General features: G+C 47.7%; 1 protein-coding gene across 1 annotated transcript in view; it reads right to left on the bottom strand.

The window, feature by feature from the left end:
* LOC146287153 (AT-rich interactive domain-containing protein 1B-like) overlaps positions 1 to 20,491 on the bottom strand; it is a 46,853-nt gene extending 26,362 nt beyond the window's left edge. The window contains 4 exon segments of the mRNA XM_084700584.1: positions 8,000 to 8,110; positions 12,531 to 12,794; positions 15,911 to 16,102; positions 19,181 to 20,491. Coding sequence (XP_084556710.1) covers positions 8,000 to 8,110; positions 12,531 to 12,794; positions 15,911 to 16,102; positions 19,181 to 20,449 — 1,836 coding nt within the window. The 5' untranslated portion in view covers positions 20,450 to 20,491.
* Between the last annotated feature and the right edge of the window lie 566 nt (positions 20,492 to 21,057).

Here is a 21,057-nt window from a genome sequence, read left to right as displayed (position 1 = left end):
GAGCTCTGGAAGTAGATAGAGAACAGGGGTGTGGGATGGCAGGGAGGCTTGGGTAAATAAACACACACATCAAGAACAGCCTGCCTAGGAGCGAGACAGTCACAGGGAGTGTGTGTGCCGTGACCTCAAAGTCTGCCCACACTCCTCCCCCAACTGCACTCACAGTTTGTGATAAGGGGGACTAGGGGAAATGGAAGCAAATTAAAATATTCTCTTCAGCACTTTCTCACCCTCCATCCCTCTCTTGAACACACACACACACACACAAACCCCCCAATCTGTGTGAATTCTCCAGCATGATGTGTCTGATGGCTGACAGGTAGGTTCCAGCGTGTGCGCTAGGTCTGTATGCCTCATCAGGGGAGGATTTTCATCAGCTTCATGAGCTGTGGCAGCCAACCTGTGTATGCAGAACCCACAATCCAGCCTAGCCCCTCTACAGCTGGGTTTAGCCAGCCTCTCTCTCTCTCCCTCCCCCTCCTCCCTTTTTTCACCCTTCATTTCTCTCACCCCTTTTCACCCTGTCCTTCCTCGCCCTACCCCCCTCTCTCCTCCGCAGCTTAAACCTTGTTAGACCCTGGGAGAAAAGAGACAAAAAAAAAAAAAAACGCCAATTACTTCTGGAAGGCTGGCCACATGTTTATTTTATCTCCCCTTAAAAAGACCCTGTGATTAAATAAACAAGAGTGGGAGGAAGTACATTTCAAATTCCCTTTAATACAGCATGATGAAAAAGGAAGGGATGAAAAAAACCATGTTCTCTGAGGCGTGCAGGCCCCATCAAACACAGCCAGCTATTAACTCACGAGAGTCCTCTACTCTAATCACACTTCGTTATTGTGTGTGTGTGTATGTGTGTGTGTGTGAAGGCAGGCGGGCGGGCGTGCGGGGGCACACTAGCCTAGCAGCGGAAGATGATACGGAGTACCTTCAATACAAGGTTAACTAATAATATTCAAAGCTATTCCTCACTTGACTGTTTCCTAATAACTCAGGGCCTCATTTACTAACAGGATTGCGCCCATTTCAAATAGCGGGTAAAGACATAACACCGTATTTACAAAGGCAGCGCACTTGAGTAAAAACGCAGATTACCGCTGCTGGGATGGTATAAGGGAAAGTGGGTGTGTACATTTCTAGCTCCTGTTTGACAAACTTTATTTTTCTTTTCCTCGAATCACCCATGATGGCAGTAACATGCAGGCGATTTTCCCGTCTTTTAACGGCGCGCCCGTTAACACTAATGGGCGCTGATTGCCCGACGAGGATCTGGTTTGATAAATACCACGCGAAATGCGGAAATACACCGTGCGCTATTTGCGGTTGGGGAAAGGCAAAGATTAAGCTGCGGTCGCAATGTTAGTAAATGAGGCCCTCAGAGTCTGATGTATCAGCCCCCTGAGATGGATGGTGAATGATGGGGTCCATTGAGACACCTGGGCATTAACACATGTGGATCCAGGGCTAAGGTTAGGACCGTGTGTACAGGTCAGTACAACGGGAAAATGCGTCCAAACGTTTGACTGGTACTGTATGTTCCTGGGGGTGCAGGTTAGTAGGTATGTTACTGTGGGTGCAGGTCAGTAGGTATGTTACTGTGGGTGCAGGTTAGTAGGTATGTTACTGGGGGTGTAGGTCAGTAGGTATGTTCCTGGGGGTGTAGGTCAGTAGGTATGTTACTGTGGGTGTAGGTCAGTAGGTATGTTCCTGGGGGTGTAGGTCAGTAGGTATGTTCCTGGGGGTGCAGGTCAGTAGGTATGTTACTGTGGGTGCAGGTTAGTAGGTATGTTACTGTGGGTGTAGGTCAGTAGGTATGTTACTGTGGGTGCAGGTCAGTAGGTACGTTACTGTGGGTGCAGGTCAGTAGGTATGTTACTGTGGGTGCAGGTCAGTAGGTATGTTACTGTGGGTGCAGGTCAGTAGGTATGTTCCTGGGGGTGTAGGTCAGTAGGTATGTTACTGTGGGTGCAGGTCAGTAGGTATGTTACTGTGGGTGCAGGTCAGTAGGTACGTTACTGTGGGTGTAGGTCAGTAGGTACGTTACTGTGGGTGCAGGTCAGTAGGTATGTTCCTGGGGGTGTAGGTCAGTAGGTATGTTACTGTGGGTGCAGGTTAGTAGGTATGTTACTGTGGGTGCAGGTCAGTAGGTACGTTACTGTGGGTGCAGGTCAGTAGGTATGTTACTGTGGGTGCAGGTCAGTAGGTATGTTACTGTGGGTACAGGTCAGTAGGTATGTTACTGTGGGTACAGGTCAGTAGGTATGTTACTGTGGGTACAGGTCAGTAGGTATGTTACTGTGGGTACAGGTCAGTAGGTCCAGGTTCCTCACCAGTCTTAAATTGGAATCCTCAGCAGAAGTGTGGCAGTACAGAACAGCCAATGGGCTGGTGTTTCCCGCCCAGGTTCTTCCTGCTCCCATCACTCTGAGGTCACAGCGTAATGGTCTGCCCAGCTGCACCCGCATAGGCCATACCTCAGGGAAATGCTCATTAGAGCACCGAATCAGCTGCTCCGGAAGAGCAGGTCTGCGTTGTTCAGCTGGACACCAGTGGAGTGGGTATCCAGGGAGGACCACAGCACTGTGGAGTTCCACGCTTCCTATGAAATCGTCCCGCCTTTTAAACATGGCATTGAACTGCTGGACTGTGCTGAATAATGTGAGGCTTAAGGCTATAACTCTAGCCTCTCTCTCTAACACTCACACACACCCACTGCTTGCTCCAGAAGCCTTTTTAGCGCGAGAGCAGGGTGTAGGGTGGGGATGTGACAGGAGGGCAGAGTGCTGCAGTGCGAGACGTGCTCTCGTGTCAGCGTGGCGTGCACTCTCTGTTCCCCACACGCTGCTCTCTGACAGATAAGGGCACCGTGGACAGAGCATGAGGCGGGAAAAAACACACACACAAATGTCCCCCCCCCCCTGCGGGCGCACCCCCCTCAGCCTAGCGCTCCCGTCCCGTAGAGTTTCTGTCATCCCGTCAATCAGTGGGATGGTGGTGGTGTGTGGGTGTGTGTGTGTGTGTGTGTGTGTGTGTGTGTGTGTGGGGGGAGGTCACTGTGCCCTCACTGGCAGATCAAACTGCAGAGCCATGGTGTACTACTGTAGAAGTTACACAAACAATCACCCGCCCCCCGCCCCACACACACACACACACACACACCCTCCACGGGCAGGGGAGCAGAAGCCACCATGAGCTCCAGGGCAGGACCAGAGCTGCTCTGATGATGTTCTGACAGACCTTAGCAGGAGAATGACAGCAGCGTTGTGGTGATCACAGGCTGGTGGGCTGCGTTCAGCAGGTCAAGGAGACCCGGCTCCACGGGGCAGGAGAGGGAGCGAGTGCTGCACGAGCGAGGCCACGCCTCTGACGTGGTGCGACTGGCAGCTGAAGAGCGCCGAGCTCATGAGGGTCGGAACACGCGTCACCATTCCCAGCTTCATTCCCCGTCAATGTCCTCTAATCTAGCTTGTCGCCAGCAAACGGGTATTTCTCAAACGCTTGATGAGATTTCTGCCTGAGCTGCATGTTTTATGAGAGCGAGCCGGCTAGATGACCACATTTTGGCTACTTATCTACATGCTTTCAACCCACTTTGTGTGAGGGGGGTCGAGCATTGAGTTCATTTGTTCGTACTTGCCGTTCCTTCTGTCCAATTTAATTCTGAGAAAGTAGACATTTAGAAGGCTGATGACACGTTAGAACCAAGACTATCAGTCAAGAGGACGAGCTGCATAGTCACTCAGCTTGGGAGGTCTCCCTCTCTCCCCTTTCCTCTCTCCATCTCCCCCTTCCCTCTCTCCATCTCACCCTTCCCTCTCTCCATCTCTCCCCTTCCCTCTCTCCATCTCTCCCCTTCCCTCTCTCCATCTCTCCCTTTCCCTCTCTCCCCTTCCCTCTCTCCATCTCTCCCCTTCCCTCTCTCCATCTCTCCCCTTTCCTCATACATGATCAAAGCAAATACTGTATTTCACTGTGACTCGCAGATCACAGTAAGGTATGTGATGCAGTCCCCATTTGAAGTGTCATGCAGGTTATTCTCTATTAAGAGCAGAGCATCATCTGTTTCGTACTACAGTCTAAATGCAAGCAGGGCGTATAGGCAGAACCATCAACCCCTGAATTACACCTATTTGCTGCCTGTAAATGTGTTCCATTTTACAGCCAGTATTTCTGATTTATTCATCTTTTACACTCTTCACAGATCGCTCCAACCACACCGCTTCCACCAGATCATATTTCAGCCAAACGTTGGAGCTCATAACTCCTGTTATGGGCCACACAGCTCTCCGACATGGTGTGTGTGTGTGTGTGTGTACATGCGTGCGTGTGTGTGTGACGTCTCTAATGGATTCCACAGCGGCCAAGGGGGTTCTGCTGAAAGGTAAGTACCAGTATCTGTTGATACAACACTGTTTATGGTTGTACAGTAAACGCTTCACAGTCCTTGTCAAGTCATGCTAGCTAGAGAAAGATAAAGCTCTGAGTGTGGTACTTAAGCACTTAAGAAACCTACTGTACCAGTGGTGTACACTCACAAACACACACACACAAAGGCCTGGCAGCAGTCCAGTACTCCAGGTGGGTGCCAATCACATGGCAGGGCTGAGAGCCCCAGAGCTGCATAGGAGCTGCTTTAATAACACAGCCATCAGGACACAAGATTACAGCGCAATCAGGGCCTTTATGCTGCAACAGGCAAGGCACCAAAACTCCCAGATTAGAGAACAGCCTGGAACAGTGCTCGGGTAAAGCCAGGCCCCCTAATCAGCCTGGAATTACATGGAGTGTATGTGGACGTTCCCTGAAGGCTTCCAGTTGCCCAGGACACACACACACACTTAAGAGTGTACTGCAAAGCATCATCTGCAGGGTGCTTCAGATCATCATCTCAGATTCAGCCTCTGGGTAGGATAGAGAGAGCAGGAGGATTTCAAGCTGCTGAGCCATCTTAACTAAACCACACAATGGGACTGATCTTCTCAGGGACTGATCTTCGTCCATCTGCATTGTCTCACACTAGCTACAGTAAACGGCATAATGCGTTTAAAGCTTGAAAACACTGGACTCGAGTTCCCCCGTTCCAGAAAAATCTATTAACTCAGTTTTCATAGACCTTCCAGAGGTGCTGCTGAGGCAGAAACAAGTCAACATCGTGAAATCATTTTTTTCCCCTTCTTCCATGGTTCCCTCAGCTTCGAAGCGCATGGCTAATTCCCCGTGGCCATCTTTTATTCTATATTCTAAAAGCCATTTTCCAGCCCATGTAGTCGCTTTATCTCCATTAGAGATGTTTTAAGGGAAGGCATGTCTCCAGGGTGGCTGGGAGAGAGAGTGACCAGTGCCGGCGTCCGCTCTGCCTTCTGATGGGAGGGGAGACAATACGCTCCTGCTCCTTCCAAAAAAAGATTTCTGGGGCCGCGCCAGGCCAGGGGAAGATTTGATCCAGTTTGAAAAGGGAAGAAGAAGAAATGAATGGCCGTGCTGAGAGTTAAACATCCTGTCACTCTTCACAGGAATTCTTCAAACAGAACACAGGACGCTTCGAAAGAGGCACGGCGGTTACATTCGTAGGCAGATTGATCGAGAGTGGAGCACAAACCCCCCCCCCCCCCCCCCCACATCTCTCCCTCATCTCTCCACCTCCACAAAAGCTGTAATATTTTCAAAGGTTCTGGGTATTAATGAAATAATCATTGCACGGCTCAATACCAATCTTGTTCTTTATGTGTCCAAATGCCAGCTGTTCTCCATTCAGACGTGTGGGTATGTTGACTACAGCAAAACAGCGAGAAGGAGGTGCTGAGAAATCATCTGCTAAAATGAACTAGGCTAGATGAATCACTGGCAGTACACAATGTTCTACTGCCTACATGCCGGCAAATGTATCTCTCAAAATAAAAAATATATATCCTGAGTATGAATTAACATCAATAATAAGAAATTCCATCAGTATAACAACGTGATTAGTACATCAATCAGGTTTTTATGCATATTTTCTGAGGGGGCTGTTTTGCAGCCTGTCACCATGGCAACACCACTGGCACCCTGGCTTCAAAGAGAAAGAGCGAGGACGGCGTCATAGCAGGTAGAGAGGGAAAGTCATAGCAAGCAGAGAGAGTCATAACAGGCAGAGAGAAGGAGAGTCATAGCAAGCAGAGAGGAAGAGTCATAGCAGGCAGAGAGGGAGAGTCATAGCAAGCAGAGAGTCATAACAGGCAGAGAGAGGGAGAGTCATAGCAAGCAGAGAGGAAGAGTCATAGCAGGCAGAGAGGGAGAGTCATAGCAAGCAGAGAGTCATAACAGGCAGAGAGAGGGAGAGTCATAGCAAGCAGAGAGGAAGAGTCATAGCAGGCAGAGAGGGAGAGTCATAGCAAGCAGAGAGCGTCATAACAGGCAGAGAGAGGGAGAGTCATAGCAAGCAGAGAGCGTTATAACAGGCAGAGAGAGGGAGAGTCATAGCAAACAGAGAGAGTCATAACAGGCAGAGAGAGGGAGAGTCATAGCAGGCAGAGAGAGGGAGTCATAGCAAGCAGAGAGTGTCATAACAGGCAGAGAGGGAGTTATAGCAAGCAGAAAGGAAGAGTCATAGTCGGTAGGAAGAGGGAGTCATAGCAAAGTGAGAGGGGGGAGAGTCGCGGCAGGCATAGAAATAGGGGCGCTACAGAGTAGGTTGGGTCCTGGACCCGGGAGCTAGTCTGTCACTGAGACATGAGGAACCATAGCATATAGAAAATGTGTGGCATTTAACCCCACAGATGTGCAAGGTGGTTTAATACTGCTGACATGACAGTTGTACAAGTCAGGAGGGCATCAGTGGTCTGTGCACCTTAGCCTATCTGCTGAAAACACCCATAAGGGCTGAGGAAGAGTTAAGTGTTGGTGAGGGTTGGGTAAAAAAGGGGTGAGGAGGGCCCTAACAGTTATGACCCAAACAGCCATACATACAGTTTCAGCTGCAGATTGTGTAAGTGTTAACCGCACCATGGTGAAGGGCATCTCCAGGGTAGACTTGCTCAACTCTCTCAGAGCTCTCATCCGAGCCAAAGCAGGATTCCACAAACCTAATCAATTCAAATTAGCCACTGGAATGGAACCCTGCATTGCAATTCCCTGCGTGCACCTTGGCGGCTGCTCTCGGCCCTGATAAAAAAAAATGCCATGCAATTACTGCTAAGTTGACCCGCTTAATGATTCATCTCTCCCAGGACCTAGGAAGACGAACGAGGTGAGAACAGGAATAAAAAGGTCTTCCAAAATGGAGTGGTATGAGAGCCAACCAAACAGTCTTGCCTAATGGAGCTTCAAGACAAGCAGTCAAAACATACGCCATGTGTGTAAAATGTGGTAATAAGCTAAGAAAATTACAAGGTCCCCTGCACAACTCTTACAGTAACAAAATGAATACTTTGGAGCAAGGAAGCCTTGAGATTGGTTGAGGGGAGTATGAGCCCACCCTGACTGATGGGCCTGTGGTCCAATAGTGTGCTGCCAGCTCAGCCCAGGAACAGTTGAGAAGAGACTGCAGCAGAGAGGGAAGGAGAAGAGGAAGGCTGGGAGCTGAGCAGCGGGAAGCTAGCAGGCCCTTCAGCAGACAACCTTCCTCTTCACATCGCTTCTCCATGAGACAAGCATTCAATTTGGGCCTGTGTGGGCAACAACTTCCCCTTAAAAGGAGAGCCAGTCCTCAGAGAGATTAAGGGAGGGAGAGCTAGAGAGGGAGACTGGGAGAGAGAGACTGAGAAAGAGGCAGACGCTTTGAATGGTGAGAGTTCCAAGTGATGTAGGAGACTTTGGTCCAGATCATAGCAATGAGTGACAGCACAAAAAGAGAGAGAGAGAGCGAAAGCGAAGGCAAGGAGTGAGGAGTTTTACACTCTGATAGATGTTGCTAAACCTGTGGCAGGGATCCAGAAGGTTATGTCAGCCAGACGTGTAGGCTCCTGCCACTTGAATACATGTGCCATGAGCTGCTGATGGGTGTGTGGATGTGTGAACTCACAGGTAAGCTGGATGGTCTCTCCTGTTGGCTGAGGCCCATCTCCTCATGGTTGGGCTTCCCAGGGGTCATAGCAGACTGGCCCCTGCTGCCATAGCCATCCTGTGGCACCTCCTGGGGGAGGACAGGAGAGGGGGAGAGAGAGTGAGAGAGAGAGAGAGAGAGAGAGAGAGAGAGAGAGAGAGAGAGAGAGAGAGAGAGAGAGAGAGAGAGAGAGAGAGTGTGAGAGAGAGAGAGAGAGACCGGTGGGTTGAGGGGAGCCCAAAAATGCAGAAACATAACTGCCAAGCTATTTAACTATCCCAATCCAATCATCCATTTCTGCTAGCATTTGCTGTCCTCTGTGTGGAAGTCTGTCATGTTGCTTACTGTTGTTCAGTAAACAGGCTATGACTCACACGAGGGCGCCAAGTGAGCTTTAACAACCCCCCCACAATCGGAGGCACGGTGCATGGCATGGCTGAGGGAGTGGCATCTTGCCTCCAGTTTGCCCGCTAACACGACTGATAATTGCTGTTTTTGAACTCTGCCAGGCTAGCACCCTCATATTCCTTTTTTTGCCAGACTACTAGCATTGGGGCAGATGGTTGCAAAGCCCAACCAAAACAAACACCAACACCACACCCTCATCCTGTAGAAAAACAATGACTTGTACTTTTAGGTTGATGTGAAGTCTATAGATTACAACAAGATGGTCTGACGTCCAATGACTGGGCAGGTACAGCATCTCTTCTGTGGAAGTTTACTCTGAATAATCTCCTCAAACGTGACCCTGACACAGCAATAGGTACGGAGGGCAAATGCTAAAACGAGAAATGAGGAGTGGAGGCATAAATCTTGGAAAGTATGACAAGAGTGTGTGTGTGTGTGTCCTGCCTTTACATCCACTAATTGGACAATGTAAACAAACGTGCACCCCCCGCTAATGGAGAGCAAGTTTATTTGAGCATCGGTGGAAATGAGGCGGGGGGGCCGACATATTTACTGAAGGCTGGCTGGCTTGCTCCTTCGCAGTGCTGTGCTAGTTGGGTCGTGGCCAGGTCAGACACAGGTATGTGTTTACACTCCACTTATGACATCAGCGCTCCAGCGTGCTCGTGTGCCGTGTGGAACAGCTGCTCTCGCTAGATAAAGGCTGCTTCCCTCGACAGGGGCCGGAGGCTGGGGGGCGGGGGGCTGGGAGGCTGGGGATGGGGCTGACAGGCTGGGGATGGGGGAGGGGGGCTGGGGATGGGGGAGGGGGGCTGGGGATGGGGGTGTGAGCTGGGAGGCTGGGGGTGGGGGGGAGGGGGGGCTGGGGATGGGGGTGTGAGCTGGGAGGGCCTGGAGACTGAAAGTGCCGAGAGGGGAAACACATCATAGTGAAGGTATGCAGCCAGCAAGAGGCCAGCTCCACCCCCACAGAGAAACCAGATGTACGTCTACTTGGATTGTGCTCCACAAGGGATTGAGTGTTTCATCACAAGACTTCCACTGGAAAGAAGAGTGGGTGGGTGCTTCGGAGGGAGCTTCACAGATTATAGAATGGAAATCTGAATTACAATCCCTCAGGAGATGGATGCAATAGAGCTGTGAAGGTACCCCCCTCCCTCCAACGTTGCAAAACCACAGCGTTATTTCATAACCTTCTATGGTCGTTTGATCCTCGTTTAACGGTCGATCTCCATGAGTTGTAATGTTTATGACGCTCTGTCAAGCTGCAAGCTTTGCCTGGCAGTCAGCAGTACTACACACAAGTTACACATTAAAGGCGAACATCTTTACATTCGCAAATGCCTGGCTGCACAGCAATGACATGTTCAGAGAGAAATAGTTTGAAGTGCACGGGGGGAGCGCATGATGTAAGAGAATTAAACAGAATTCATCTTGAGAATTTTTGCCCTGCCCAGGCGAACCATGTCCAATCAAGAAGAGAACACTGACTGATGGCCATTTATGTGTCTGAGGAACGGCGAGTGGGATGGGGGGAGGGGGGCGTGGGTCATTTGAAATGTACGAGCAATCGAGCGGTATGAGGTGTAAAAGTACCCATTCTGCAATTCCCTGAAGCATCATTCTCCAGAGAATGATTCACCCTGCTAGAAACATGAATCAGTGTATAATCAGGCATGCGTTGTTATTTGAAGGATAGGTTTTAGGTTTGTTAAAATGATCAAACTGTATTTCAAATTGTATTTTGTAGCACTTTTTTTTTTTTTTTTTTTGAATTCTGGCGTGTTCCACATGCTCCACAAGGAGCGATCCATTTGCTGAAAGGAAGATGTGGACGTGTCCAGAGAGGCACGGCGGGCCCAATCTGCACAGCTTTCAGAAGGCCTCTCACTATTCCACACAACACCTCTTCATTATGATGGATCCCCAGCAGAGTGGACCGTGTTAGAAAACACTCATCAAGTTGTGAGAAACACAACGGAGGGAGTGCTGTTGCCATAGTGACGCAGACAATGAGTGGGGGCTGCCCGTGTGCTCCAGTCTGCTCTACCCAGACAATCTGAGCTGGGAGAACAGCTATTGTTTATTCTCAGTCGACTTTAAAGGCCAGAATCATCCTTCCTTTGGAGCGTGCTATACCCTGGAGCCATCCCAGCTGATAAAAGGCTCCTTGGCTCGCATGAGCACCACATCAATATCTGCAGTTAAATACCGGTTTTGGAACTCGACAGCAGAGCAGCATTTTTTTTACCTACTCCCTCAACAGAAACGGATCTTCACTCAGACAAGTCCTAACAGCAAGACTAAAGTTACCCCCCAGCGTACTTCATCAATGAAAAGCCCACGTCAAAAGACAAGGTCTTTTTTCCCCCCCCGCCTTATTCTCCTGGCTTGTCGTGTCAAACATACCTATTTTTCCTAAGTGTAACCCGCCTCAATGTTTCACAAACACACACAGACACAAAGCTAATTAAGGCTGTCAGTAGAGGAGAAAGACGGAGCCACAGGGGAAATACCCGGCGCTCTGAGCACACTGGTACTGTGCCCCGCCACGCCGACACACACCAACAACACAGAGGCAGGGAACGGCTCTTTGATAGAGGTTATCGTCTTCTCCAACGCTGCGGACAGGATCGAAGGCTCTATCCGTCCTGTCTGGCGGGCCCTCGTACTGCAAGTTCAAGGTATCGCAGTCGTTAGCGGCTGAGCTCCATCATTACAGCCTCCAGCTTCACAGCGATGCGGCGCTAACGAGCACAGCGGCCATCTTTAGTAGACTCCCAGATAGCAGGGGTTAGGGCAGAGACTCTCTTTCATTCTACCTGTTTATTCCCCTATCATCTCGGTCAAAAACAGTGGGCGAAGACGCACAGGGCTGAAACTGAAAACAATTTCCTTTATCAGCCTGACTGAAAAATAATAGCGCTGGGGTTGAAGGAACAGACGGTGGGTGAGCTACACGGAGCAGTGTGGCTGCAGTGTGTGAGCTCTGCTTGGATATCACCCTAACACCCAGGAGGCTTTTACTCAAGGTCAGTTCCTCATTAGTTCAGCCAGCGTGGTCGTACACTTCTGCTTCTCTCGTTGTGCAGTTCTCCTGGCCATTCTGGAGTCAAATATCAAAACGAAACTCATGTATACAAATATGGACGGGTAAAACAGGTAATCACCACACAGGCTAGACACCACACAGGCTACACCACACAGGCTAGACACCACACAGGCTACACACCACACAGGCTACACACCACACAGGCTACACACCACACAAGCTACACACCACACAGGCTACACCACACAGGCTACACACCACACAGGCTACACACCACACAGGCTACACACCACACAGGCTACACACCACACAGGCTACACACCACACAGGCAACACACCACACAGGCTACACACCACACAGGCTACACACCACACAGGCTACACACAAGAGTCAGGGTTTTCCTTGAAAAAACGAATGCGGCTGACCATCTCCCCCCCCACCCTGCACCCCCCCCTCCCCCCAGTGGTAGCAGCTAAATCGCTGACTCAATAACCGTCCAGGGAGCTTGGACTTCATTACTGTCCCCGGCCTTTATAAGACTAGAGCTGGAGAGCAGATGGCACAGATAGCTGTAACTCCAATCTAAAGAGGACCCCCACCTCCATGAGTGGGCTACTTTTCATATTGATTTCTTTTTTTCTCTCTCTAGAATATAGGGAGACCGCAGCTGTGCGAGGGCTAATAAATGAAAAGGTATTGAGCCGTTAGGAATGAAGCTTCAAATATAAGCCCTGCTTTGCTAAATGAAAAAGTCAAGTGCTGGCTGAGAAGCTTGCTTTGAAGCTCCGCCCCACACCTGATTGTCTCCTTTATGAACAGGAAGTGACAATGGTTGATCGTGATGAGTAGCCCCACTGCTGCGTGCCATTTTCCACCTGGTCCCCTGAAGACAAACACTCGAGGAGGGGGACAAAGCACAGAGAGCAATTTCACTCCAACACTCGGATCTTCCTCCGGTGATCAATAAAAGGAATTGAACTGACACCCGTTTCAACAGGTTCCCTGCCGTTCCTCGAGAAGGGCATTGTGGGAGTTGTGGTCCCTCTTACCTGCTGTGGGGGTGGGCGTGGCTGCATGTAAGGTGGCTGTGTGGGGGCAGCGGGCTGCTGTTGCTGCTGGGCGGGGCTGAAGTACGGGGGCTGTCCCTGCTGGCTGTACCCACTCATGCCCTGTTGCTGCGGCTGCTGCTGTTGCTGTTGCTGTTGCTGCTGCTGCTGCTGCTGTTGCTGCGGCTGCTGCTGTTGCTGCTGCTGTTGCTGCTGCTGCTGCTGCTGCTGCTGTTGCTGCTGCTGCCCATACTGAGCTGCCATCTGCTGAGGGCCAAGACACGGAAAGCTGGTCAGTTACACACACAACAAACACAGTCTCCACTTCCAATCCACATGGATCAACTCAAGTGACTACTTAAGCCCTGTGTCCTGGGCTGGCCTTGTTGACCAACAGCGCTGTGAAAAAGTGATGAGCTCGGCACCGGAGATTAGTCTCCAACCACTAGGCCCCTGCACAGTGTGACCTAGTCTGTTCCCCGCCATTACTACTACACAGCTTCTTCCTCCATTCACTGCAAGCTGTCGTTTGGAAGTCTTACGTAACCTGTTTTTGGGGAACATCTGCTATTGGCACATCCCCGAGCCTCAGCTGGAGTCACTCACATTAGGCAGGATGTCAAACAACAAGGGGGGGAAAGGAAGGGGAGGGAAGCTAAGAAAAAAAGAAACACCCACTGTACTGATGAGAATTCAGTTTGGGACCAATTAATAGAGCATCATCAAATCAAGGGCTTCTAATCTTACACTTTTTTTGGTAAGGTCTTTCCTTACCCGGGGTCAATAAGTTAACATCTACTTTAAACCAAAACACCCTCCAGCATTTATCCCACAGGAACCAATGAGATGTATGCTCCATCTGACCTGAGGCAACAGGCAATAGTGAAAAGCATTTTTAGGAAAGGGGAAGTCTGTCTTTCAGTTCTGTATGCATCAGTGCATCATCCAACCCGTTCACTCCTCTGTAGGCCCTCAGGGTGTCCACTCTGTTTCTCCACACACAACATAGGCTCATCACTGTGGAACTGAGACAGTGATGACTGAGTGTCTACCCTCCACTCTTGACCTCATTCTCCCATCTCTCTCTCTTTTACTCTTCCACCTACCTCTCTCTCCCTCTCTCTCTCTCTCTCTCATCTCTCTGACTCACTCTTTCCATATCTCTCTCTCTCTCGCCCATCTCTCTCTCGCCCATCTCTCATCTCTATTCTCTCTCTCCTCTCCTTGTGTGTTTCCCGGCCAGGCCCAAGTGCATATCAACCCTCAGCAGCAGCACTGCTGGGAGACACCAGAGGGAGAAGTTTTCACCTCCGTGTCTGGAGCAGGTCTGGCTCTGATTGTCCCTGACAGTCTCCCATCTGATTACAGCAGTAATCAATGTGTACGCAGGCTGCAAGACACTGGAGGCACCGCTGACATGCTTATACTTCAGCTGGCTTCATCAGATACTGCCAGCCGCTCTGAAGAGACCACTGTCAATTGCCATTAACAGCTGGTGGTGGATCCTACCTAGCTCAACAGAAGGGCCTTTAATTATGTTATGTGTTGGTGGCAATTCTATCACAATGGTTACAAATATCTGCCCTTTATTTACTCTCTATACTGTGATGGAAAAATTGGCTAGTTAGAAATCTGGTTTTGCACGGCCCTGGAGAACAGTCTCTCGTCTGGTTTCCTGTTGTGGCAGAGCGAGGACATTAACAGTTAGGTAACCGTCTGTAGATAGGGACATCATGTCTTCTATTAACCTAGCTGAGTGTAAGGCCATAAAAAAATTGTGCATCTCCAGCAATCTCTACATCAGACTCATACATTAACTAGGTTCTAAATGGCCTAGAACCCCACCACCAGGATAGTCATGGTGCTGAAGCCTGCAGAAGTGAAACAGCCTTCGCCCAGAAACCAACGACAGCAGGTAGAAGTGGAAGGATTCAGAGAAGTTCCGCCAAGCAAGGAGCCGAGAACGTATCATCGACTGAGGAAAAATCCATTCCTAATTATCTTGAAATATTAAGCCTGATCTTTGAATGGCATCTCTAATATAGGCTGTCTGCTCCACTGCTTCACTGCTTCCTGCATGCACACAGCCACGCTCCCTCCTCCTCACCCTCCCTTTATCCTGCTCTACCTCTCTCCCCCACGTCCTCCTCCACCTCCTGCCCCCTCTTCACCAGCAGGACAAGCCATTTGGCCACACAGAGCAGGGAACACAATCAATAGAAGAAGGGCTGTGGATCCCCGCTGGTATCTGACCAGTTGAAACATCCAATTTCAGGTAGGATCCGTGAGGTAATAAAGGAGGTGTCTGGAGACCATCTGGGGCCTCTCGCAGATAAAAGTCATTACATACTCCCTCTCCCGGAGATGGAAACCCAGGCAGGGCTGACAGCCCTGACACACAAGGCCCTCGGGTCAAACCCAAAAAGAAAACGCTGCTGACTGTTAATGATGCCTTGTAATGATATGAGAGCATTTCCTTTAGGAGAGAAAAAAAAAACCCAACATTTTTCATTTACACGGCTGAGATGTTTTATACTGAAAGGCTGCAACATAAGATTTTCCAATTGGAATAATGATTACACATGGGTATCATCACACAAACTATCTTCCATCTAAAACAGTGAATAGGCCACTAGAATGATGACATTAGTTGAACAATTCAGCATGATGTCATAATGTATCACCACCATCACCAAAATCTGCCAGGAAAAAAGAATCACAGATGGTGTGTGTGTGTGTGTGTGTGTGTGTGTGTGGGTGTGTATGGTGCTTGCCTTGCATATATTTTGCCTTTGGCTAAACGGAGGGCATAGAAAGCAATTATCTATTACTATCAAAGTGGGTTTCCATTAATATGTTTTCATCGCTGCAGTGGATAAAGGATCAAGGAGATGAAAGAGACCATTGTGAAGCCGTTACACTGAGATCTGACTTCAATCAGGAGGCCAATGACAACACATAAAGAGATACAGCAGTATATTCAAGAGTTTGTGGGTGTGTGTTGCGCAGTCCTGGTTGTGGTGGGACCAAGGCTTCAACACCAGACTCACGCCCTGTCAGCAGTCTGGGCCCAAGCAGCAGTCTGTCTCTGGAGGGGCATAAAACCCAAACCAGCAGACTGGGGCTAAATATAGCTACAGTCAGTCTGCACCCAGAATAACTTGACCCAGCACCGCATGGCCTGAACTGGCTCGCTTCACTCATAGACATGTGTGTCAACAGCTTCTGTACACGGGCAAAACCCTCACAGGGACGGCCACGGGTCCTTAAGACTTGTGACGGGAGACCAGACTCTGCTCTCTTCTTTTTTTTCCGCGAGGCTATTTAACTACTGTACACAAATAGTAAACCACGGCACGCTGGGATGTTGGCAGCATCCATACCTGCTGTTGAGGGTACTGCATTCCACCCATGCTCATCTGACCCCTTCCAGGCATTCCCATGGGGTAGCGGTGAGGAGGGGGTGATCCATATGGCTGGCCAGAGTAGGGCCCTGCCTGCTGCTGGGAGTACGGATTGTTGCTCATGTTGTAGAGTTGGGAGCGCTTCATCGCCATTGCGTCTACGGGTTGAACCTAGGTGACAGAGAGTAAACGAGGAGAGTCTCAATCAATGAAGTTTGTCACATTTCTCTGCAACATGTAGACTTCAGCTACATGACAGAGCAGTTTCAGATTGATGAAAATCTAAATACATGAAATATTGTGAGTACAAGAATGGTGACAAAGAATTGGCATGTTTTATGAAAGATTATATCAAATCAAACATGATTTGAAGAGCTCTTTTAACTGGCAATGGTCGTTTTTGGTTGTATTCCACAATTGGTGCAGTCACCTGGCTCATCACCAATCAAAAGGCCCTCTCCACTGGACCAAAGATGCCTGACATGGGTCCCAGGGTTTGAACAGATATGGAGGCTAATGTGCCATCAAGTGCTCAGAGTCAGGTTATCCTCAAGTGGAGTGGCTGTGCCAAAAAAGAGTGAGAGAGCAATTGAAGCTAATCTTCTCATGTCACTGCCAAGTTCAAGCCAATTGAAGCAGCACTTAGAGAAAATGTGAGCAATCGAGAAAGCCTAGGAGTCCACTTTAAATGGGACCAAGTGTCAGCAGTCATGCCTGGGTACCCTGCAATATTACCAATCTGACACACACTCAGTAACATTTAAGAGAATTGTAAGTAGAGGAACCATAGAGGAAAAGACTGAAGCACTGTTTTTTCCAGCTTTGATAGTATTGTCTGATATGTAAAATCATTAAAGATGTTTATTAAAAAGCATGATTATTTCCTCCCTATTTAGGTAACTCTTTAAAACAATTTTTTTGTAATATAATTTGATTCAAAGAAAAAAAATGAGGGATAAAAACTGGCAACTTCATATGGTTTAATGAAAGAAAACCACAGCCTTTAAACTATGCTAGATCAAAAGTGTCTAATGATCACAAAAAATGTTTCAGGTAAGAGCAGTAAATATTTGATATTATGTTGTTTTGGTACATTTTACAAATTGTAAATGGTTTCAATCCTTTCATTAATACAAGATCTTTGTGGGTTTGTTCAGTTCAAAGCTGAAACCACACAAAAAAAAAAAAAAAAAATCAAGTAAATTGCTCAAGAGACAAGAATGGCTGGTATTTTTGGTGGGAATTGTAGAAAGAAATGGGTCAAATGTGCTTCTCTCTGGCTAGAAAGGCTGCCAGGCAATTCACTTTCAATTCAGAAACTACAAACCAAACACAGACTGTGCTGCAGTTTGTAATCTAACTCAAGTTTACTATAGTTTGTGGAGTTTAGAAACATCAACATTACAAACAGGAAACAAAACTTTTATTGTCCACAATGATAGCCATGCCACCAAAATATCAACTGAATGTCTCCCTGCACTTTGAATACTAAGTTTCTCAGTCTAGGTGGGAATGAGAGCAAGCTGATAGAAAAACAGGACACGTCCTCTTTAATAGAGCTAATTTAAGATTCAATTACAATACCTCAGCAAAGATCATTGACTTCCAAATCACACATTTTTACTACAGAGCTGTCTGTGATTGAATCTCATCATTGTAAAATTGAACCAGGAAAACTAAACTGGTAAAAACTCAACAATGTTTACGAATTAGCCTCAAATCTGAATTATAGTTAAAAAGATTAACAAGAACGTAAACAGTATTTACATTGCAAATTGAGGAAAGATTACTGAGAATCACTTAGATATACTAATATACTAAACTAAAAGAGTAGAAAGAGACTGACAAAAGCCTTTCACACCCCAATAAAAGAGACACAAATACGTTATTGGTATATGTAGTCTCTGTTATTTGGGGAGGCATTTGTCTTATTGTAGAAATAGCCACATGGCTAATCTGCATGTGTGAAGGTCAGGGCGCAGGCGGCACCACGATGGGCTCCCTGCCAGAACCGTGGGATGATCAGTGTATTATAAGATATTTGTGAGAGGTATTATTACAAGAATGTAAACAGGACACATTTGTTTTTTGTTTATTTTTGCCCAGAGCTTTATGCAGTAACTGTGAAGCACTTTTCACATTTGGTCAACAAAGTCTAGCAACTGTGTTTAAATGTCTCATACTTTGAAGATTAATTGGCTCCAATAGCTCGCTCCGGGCCTTGTTGTTGTGGCTAGCTGTAGCATTTTAGATGTTTTACTTTGCTACCTAGAAATGTGTAGGTGTTCACCGCTCGGTGTTATCAGGGTTTCGTTTTAATGTTGGCCAAAATACGTTAGCCAACTGAGTGAAATGAACGTGCGCGAAACGTGTGCAAAGCAGGCAAGAAGACAAACATTGAAATAGTTTTAATCGACTGAGCTTCCGTTTTGTTAGCTGGCTGTAATTCCAATGCTAGTAAGGAATGCACTAATGTTAGACTTTAAGCAACTAGTGGCTAATGCTAAAGGTACATTTGTTTTAATACGATTTTTTGTCAGTCACGTGCCCGAACTATACTGAAACGCGTAGCCACGACCAAATATGCACAGTAAATTTCCATGGCTGCCAGATTCATCATGATACAACATTGCCTAACCATATACTCCAATATAACAGTATAACCAAGTCTGACATGAGTTAAAATCAGGCTATACATATCTGACTGGATTTGATCCAATTAACTGTCGCCAAAGTGTCCAACTTAAAACATTAAGAAACGGGCTGCAATCAGGAAGAGGTTAGAGCTAGCCACAGAGGGCTCGCCCGTGTACCGACGGGGCATCAGAAGTTCTAAACGAAATGCCTCTTAGCTTAGACAAGCAATAATGCTCGCTAGCTAGCAAGGTTGTGTCCCACAATCCAAGCAGAAGTCACCTTGGACATGAATTGCAATACCGTTCTACCAGCCAACCCGACTAAACTTAGCGCAGTCTACTTTTATAGAATAAGGAGAATAGAGCAAGGAAGTCTTCTTCATATCCCTCTGAAAATGGCCAGGAGGGAAATAAAATTGTTTATAGGAAATCAAACACTAGCTAGCGACAACATACTGCACTAGCCGAGTTGGCTAATTGCTGTTAGCTATGCTAGCTAGCTAACTTTCCTATCTCTGTCCACTAACGTAAGGTTGTTAAAACTGATATGCAGTCTGACTCAACGGAGAAAAGATCAAACTGAGACAAATAAAGAAAGCATTCAATTCAATACCTGAGACCTGCCGCCTCCTTGTCCGTTGTTCCCAGGGCTCATTGTAGGGTGATTTCTTTGTTGTCCTCCCCAGCCATGAGTAGCCGAACCATATTGAGAGCCCATGTCTTTAGCCAGCCCCATGCTTGATTGTTGTTGTGCAGAGGGATTACTGTAATCTTGATAGCCACTGCCATAGCCTCGCATCATCGGACTTGGAGATGTCAGTAGCTGGTTTAGAGTCGGGGTAGCCCCCGAAGGATGCTGCTGACTTTGCCCTGGAAATCTTTGAAATCCTCCTACATTACCACTCGGAGAAGAAGCAGCAGACATGGCAGCTTTGCTATGATTAGCAACAGCAGTATTGCTGCCCGGGCCCATTATGTTATTCCCCTGCCGCGAGGGGCTCATCATTCCGTATCCACTGTTGCCGTAACCAGGTCGATAGTTCTGGTAGTGGTTATACGGGCTATTGTGGTAACCTTCGTGTGAGTTCTGAACTTGATCCATAGTGTTCTGTACCGAATGCATTATCCCAGTCCCGGGGCTTTGTTGTCCGCCATGTTGATCAAAGCAAGGCCCTCCTCTTCCATTCCCATAATAATTATTAAACTCTGTAACTGAGCTGTTCCCACTTTGAGACGTGTTGTTGATGTTGTTATTCGTTGGTCCCGAACTAGCATGATCGTACCTGCTGTCCATCCGGTCCTCCGTTTTGCACTGTTGGTTCTCCTCTTCACTTTTGTTCATCAACTGCTGATGGCGTTCGACTTGATTCCCTAAAATATTCTCTTTTCCACCATGTTGACGGTTTCCACTCTCCCCTTGTGTTGGCGGTTGGTTGTTCGTAATGTTGTTATGAATTTGGCGTTGATGCTGGGTGAATTGATTGAATGGCAGCGACTGTTGCTGTGGAGGTGTGAGGTGGTGAGATGGAGGAGGAGGATCTCCGCCGCTAACATTTTTCACTTTATGATTACCAAGCATTCCCGTCTCCATACTTGAAGTCATGCTGGAAATCGAAGTAGAAAAAAAATCTGATTTCTCTTCCCCTTCTTTCTCAAGTGGATGCGTTCTGTGCCCAGTCGAGGCTCGAGCTAAACTGGTCGGATTTAGTTCGTAGGGATGCGTTCCATGTTGCTCTATATTCACAGTGCGAGTCCCATCTCCCACCACGGGTTTAGCTTCTCCACCAGATTTACCAGATTTCAGATCTTGACTGACGCTGCTAGTTAAATTCGACCTTTTCTTACCATTTGAAGTTAAGGCTGATGACACCTTTGCGGCCATGATCAAGCACACATCTCCGCGGTAGGAATCCAGTCAAGATAGTCAAGCTGCTAGTTGGCTGATTTTAAAAAAAAATCTGAGAAGGAAGAAAAACATTTAACGACCAACCAGCCGTGGCTAATATAACGAGAGCTCTCCGGGCTTCAGAGAAGCGCAGCATCAGCACCACTGCATCGTAGTTAATGCAGAGACACTTCAGCAAAGTTTAGGTATTCTGACATTAAACTTATTTTCTGGCACGCCTTGCTCGGATTAGCACTCCCCCCTAGCAGGCTATCGAGAGTGAACCAGTTAAATGCCGTGTTTGTAGGAGATATGCAATTCTATCATCATGTAGCCTAGCCTATTCAGATGAACCCTTGATGCCAAGAACAATTAGCCTACATCGTGAATTAGAATGTTTACAAACTGTACTGCAACAAATCAACGCTAAATTGTTTATTTATAGAGCCCATAAACAATCTGCATTTTAATTTCAAGCTGTATCCCATACCATGCAATGAAATATATTGACTATAAACATAGTCAGACAGGCCCCCCTAAAAAGTGAGAATGTATCATTGAGAGTGAATATACATGAGCAAATATTAAGTCTATGTATGAAGGAG

Source organism: Hypomesus nipponensis, chromosome 6 (assembly GCF_054491055.1).
Source record: "Hypomesus nipponensis isolate SF chromosome 6, ASM5449105v1, whole genome shotgun sequence".
Lineage (NCBI taxonomy): Eukaryota > Metazoa > Chordata > Actinopteri > Osmeriformes > Osmeridae > Hypomesus > Hypomesus nipponensis.
This window is presented reverse-complemented; position numbering and strand designations above follow the sequence as displayed.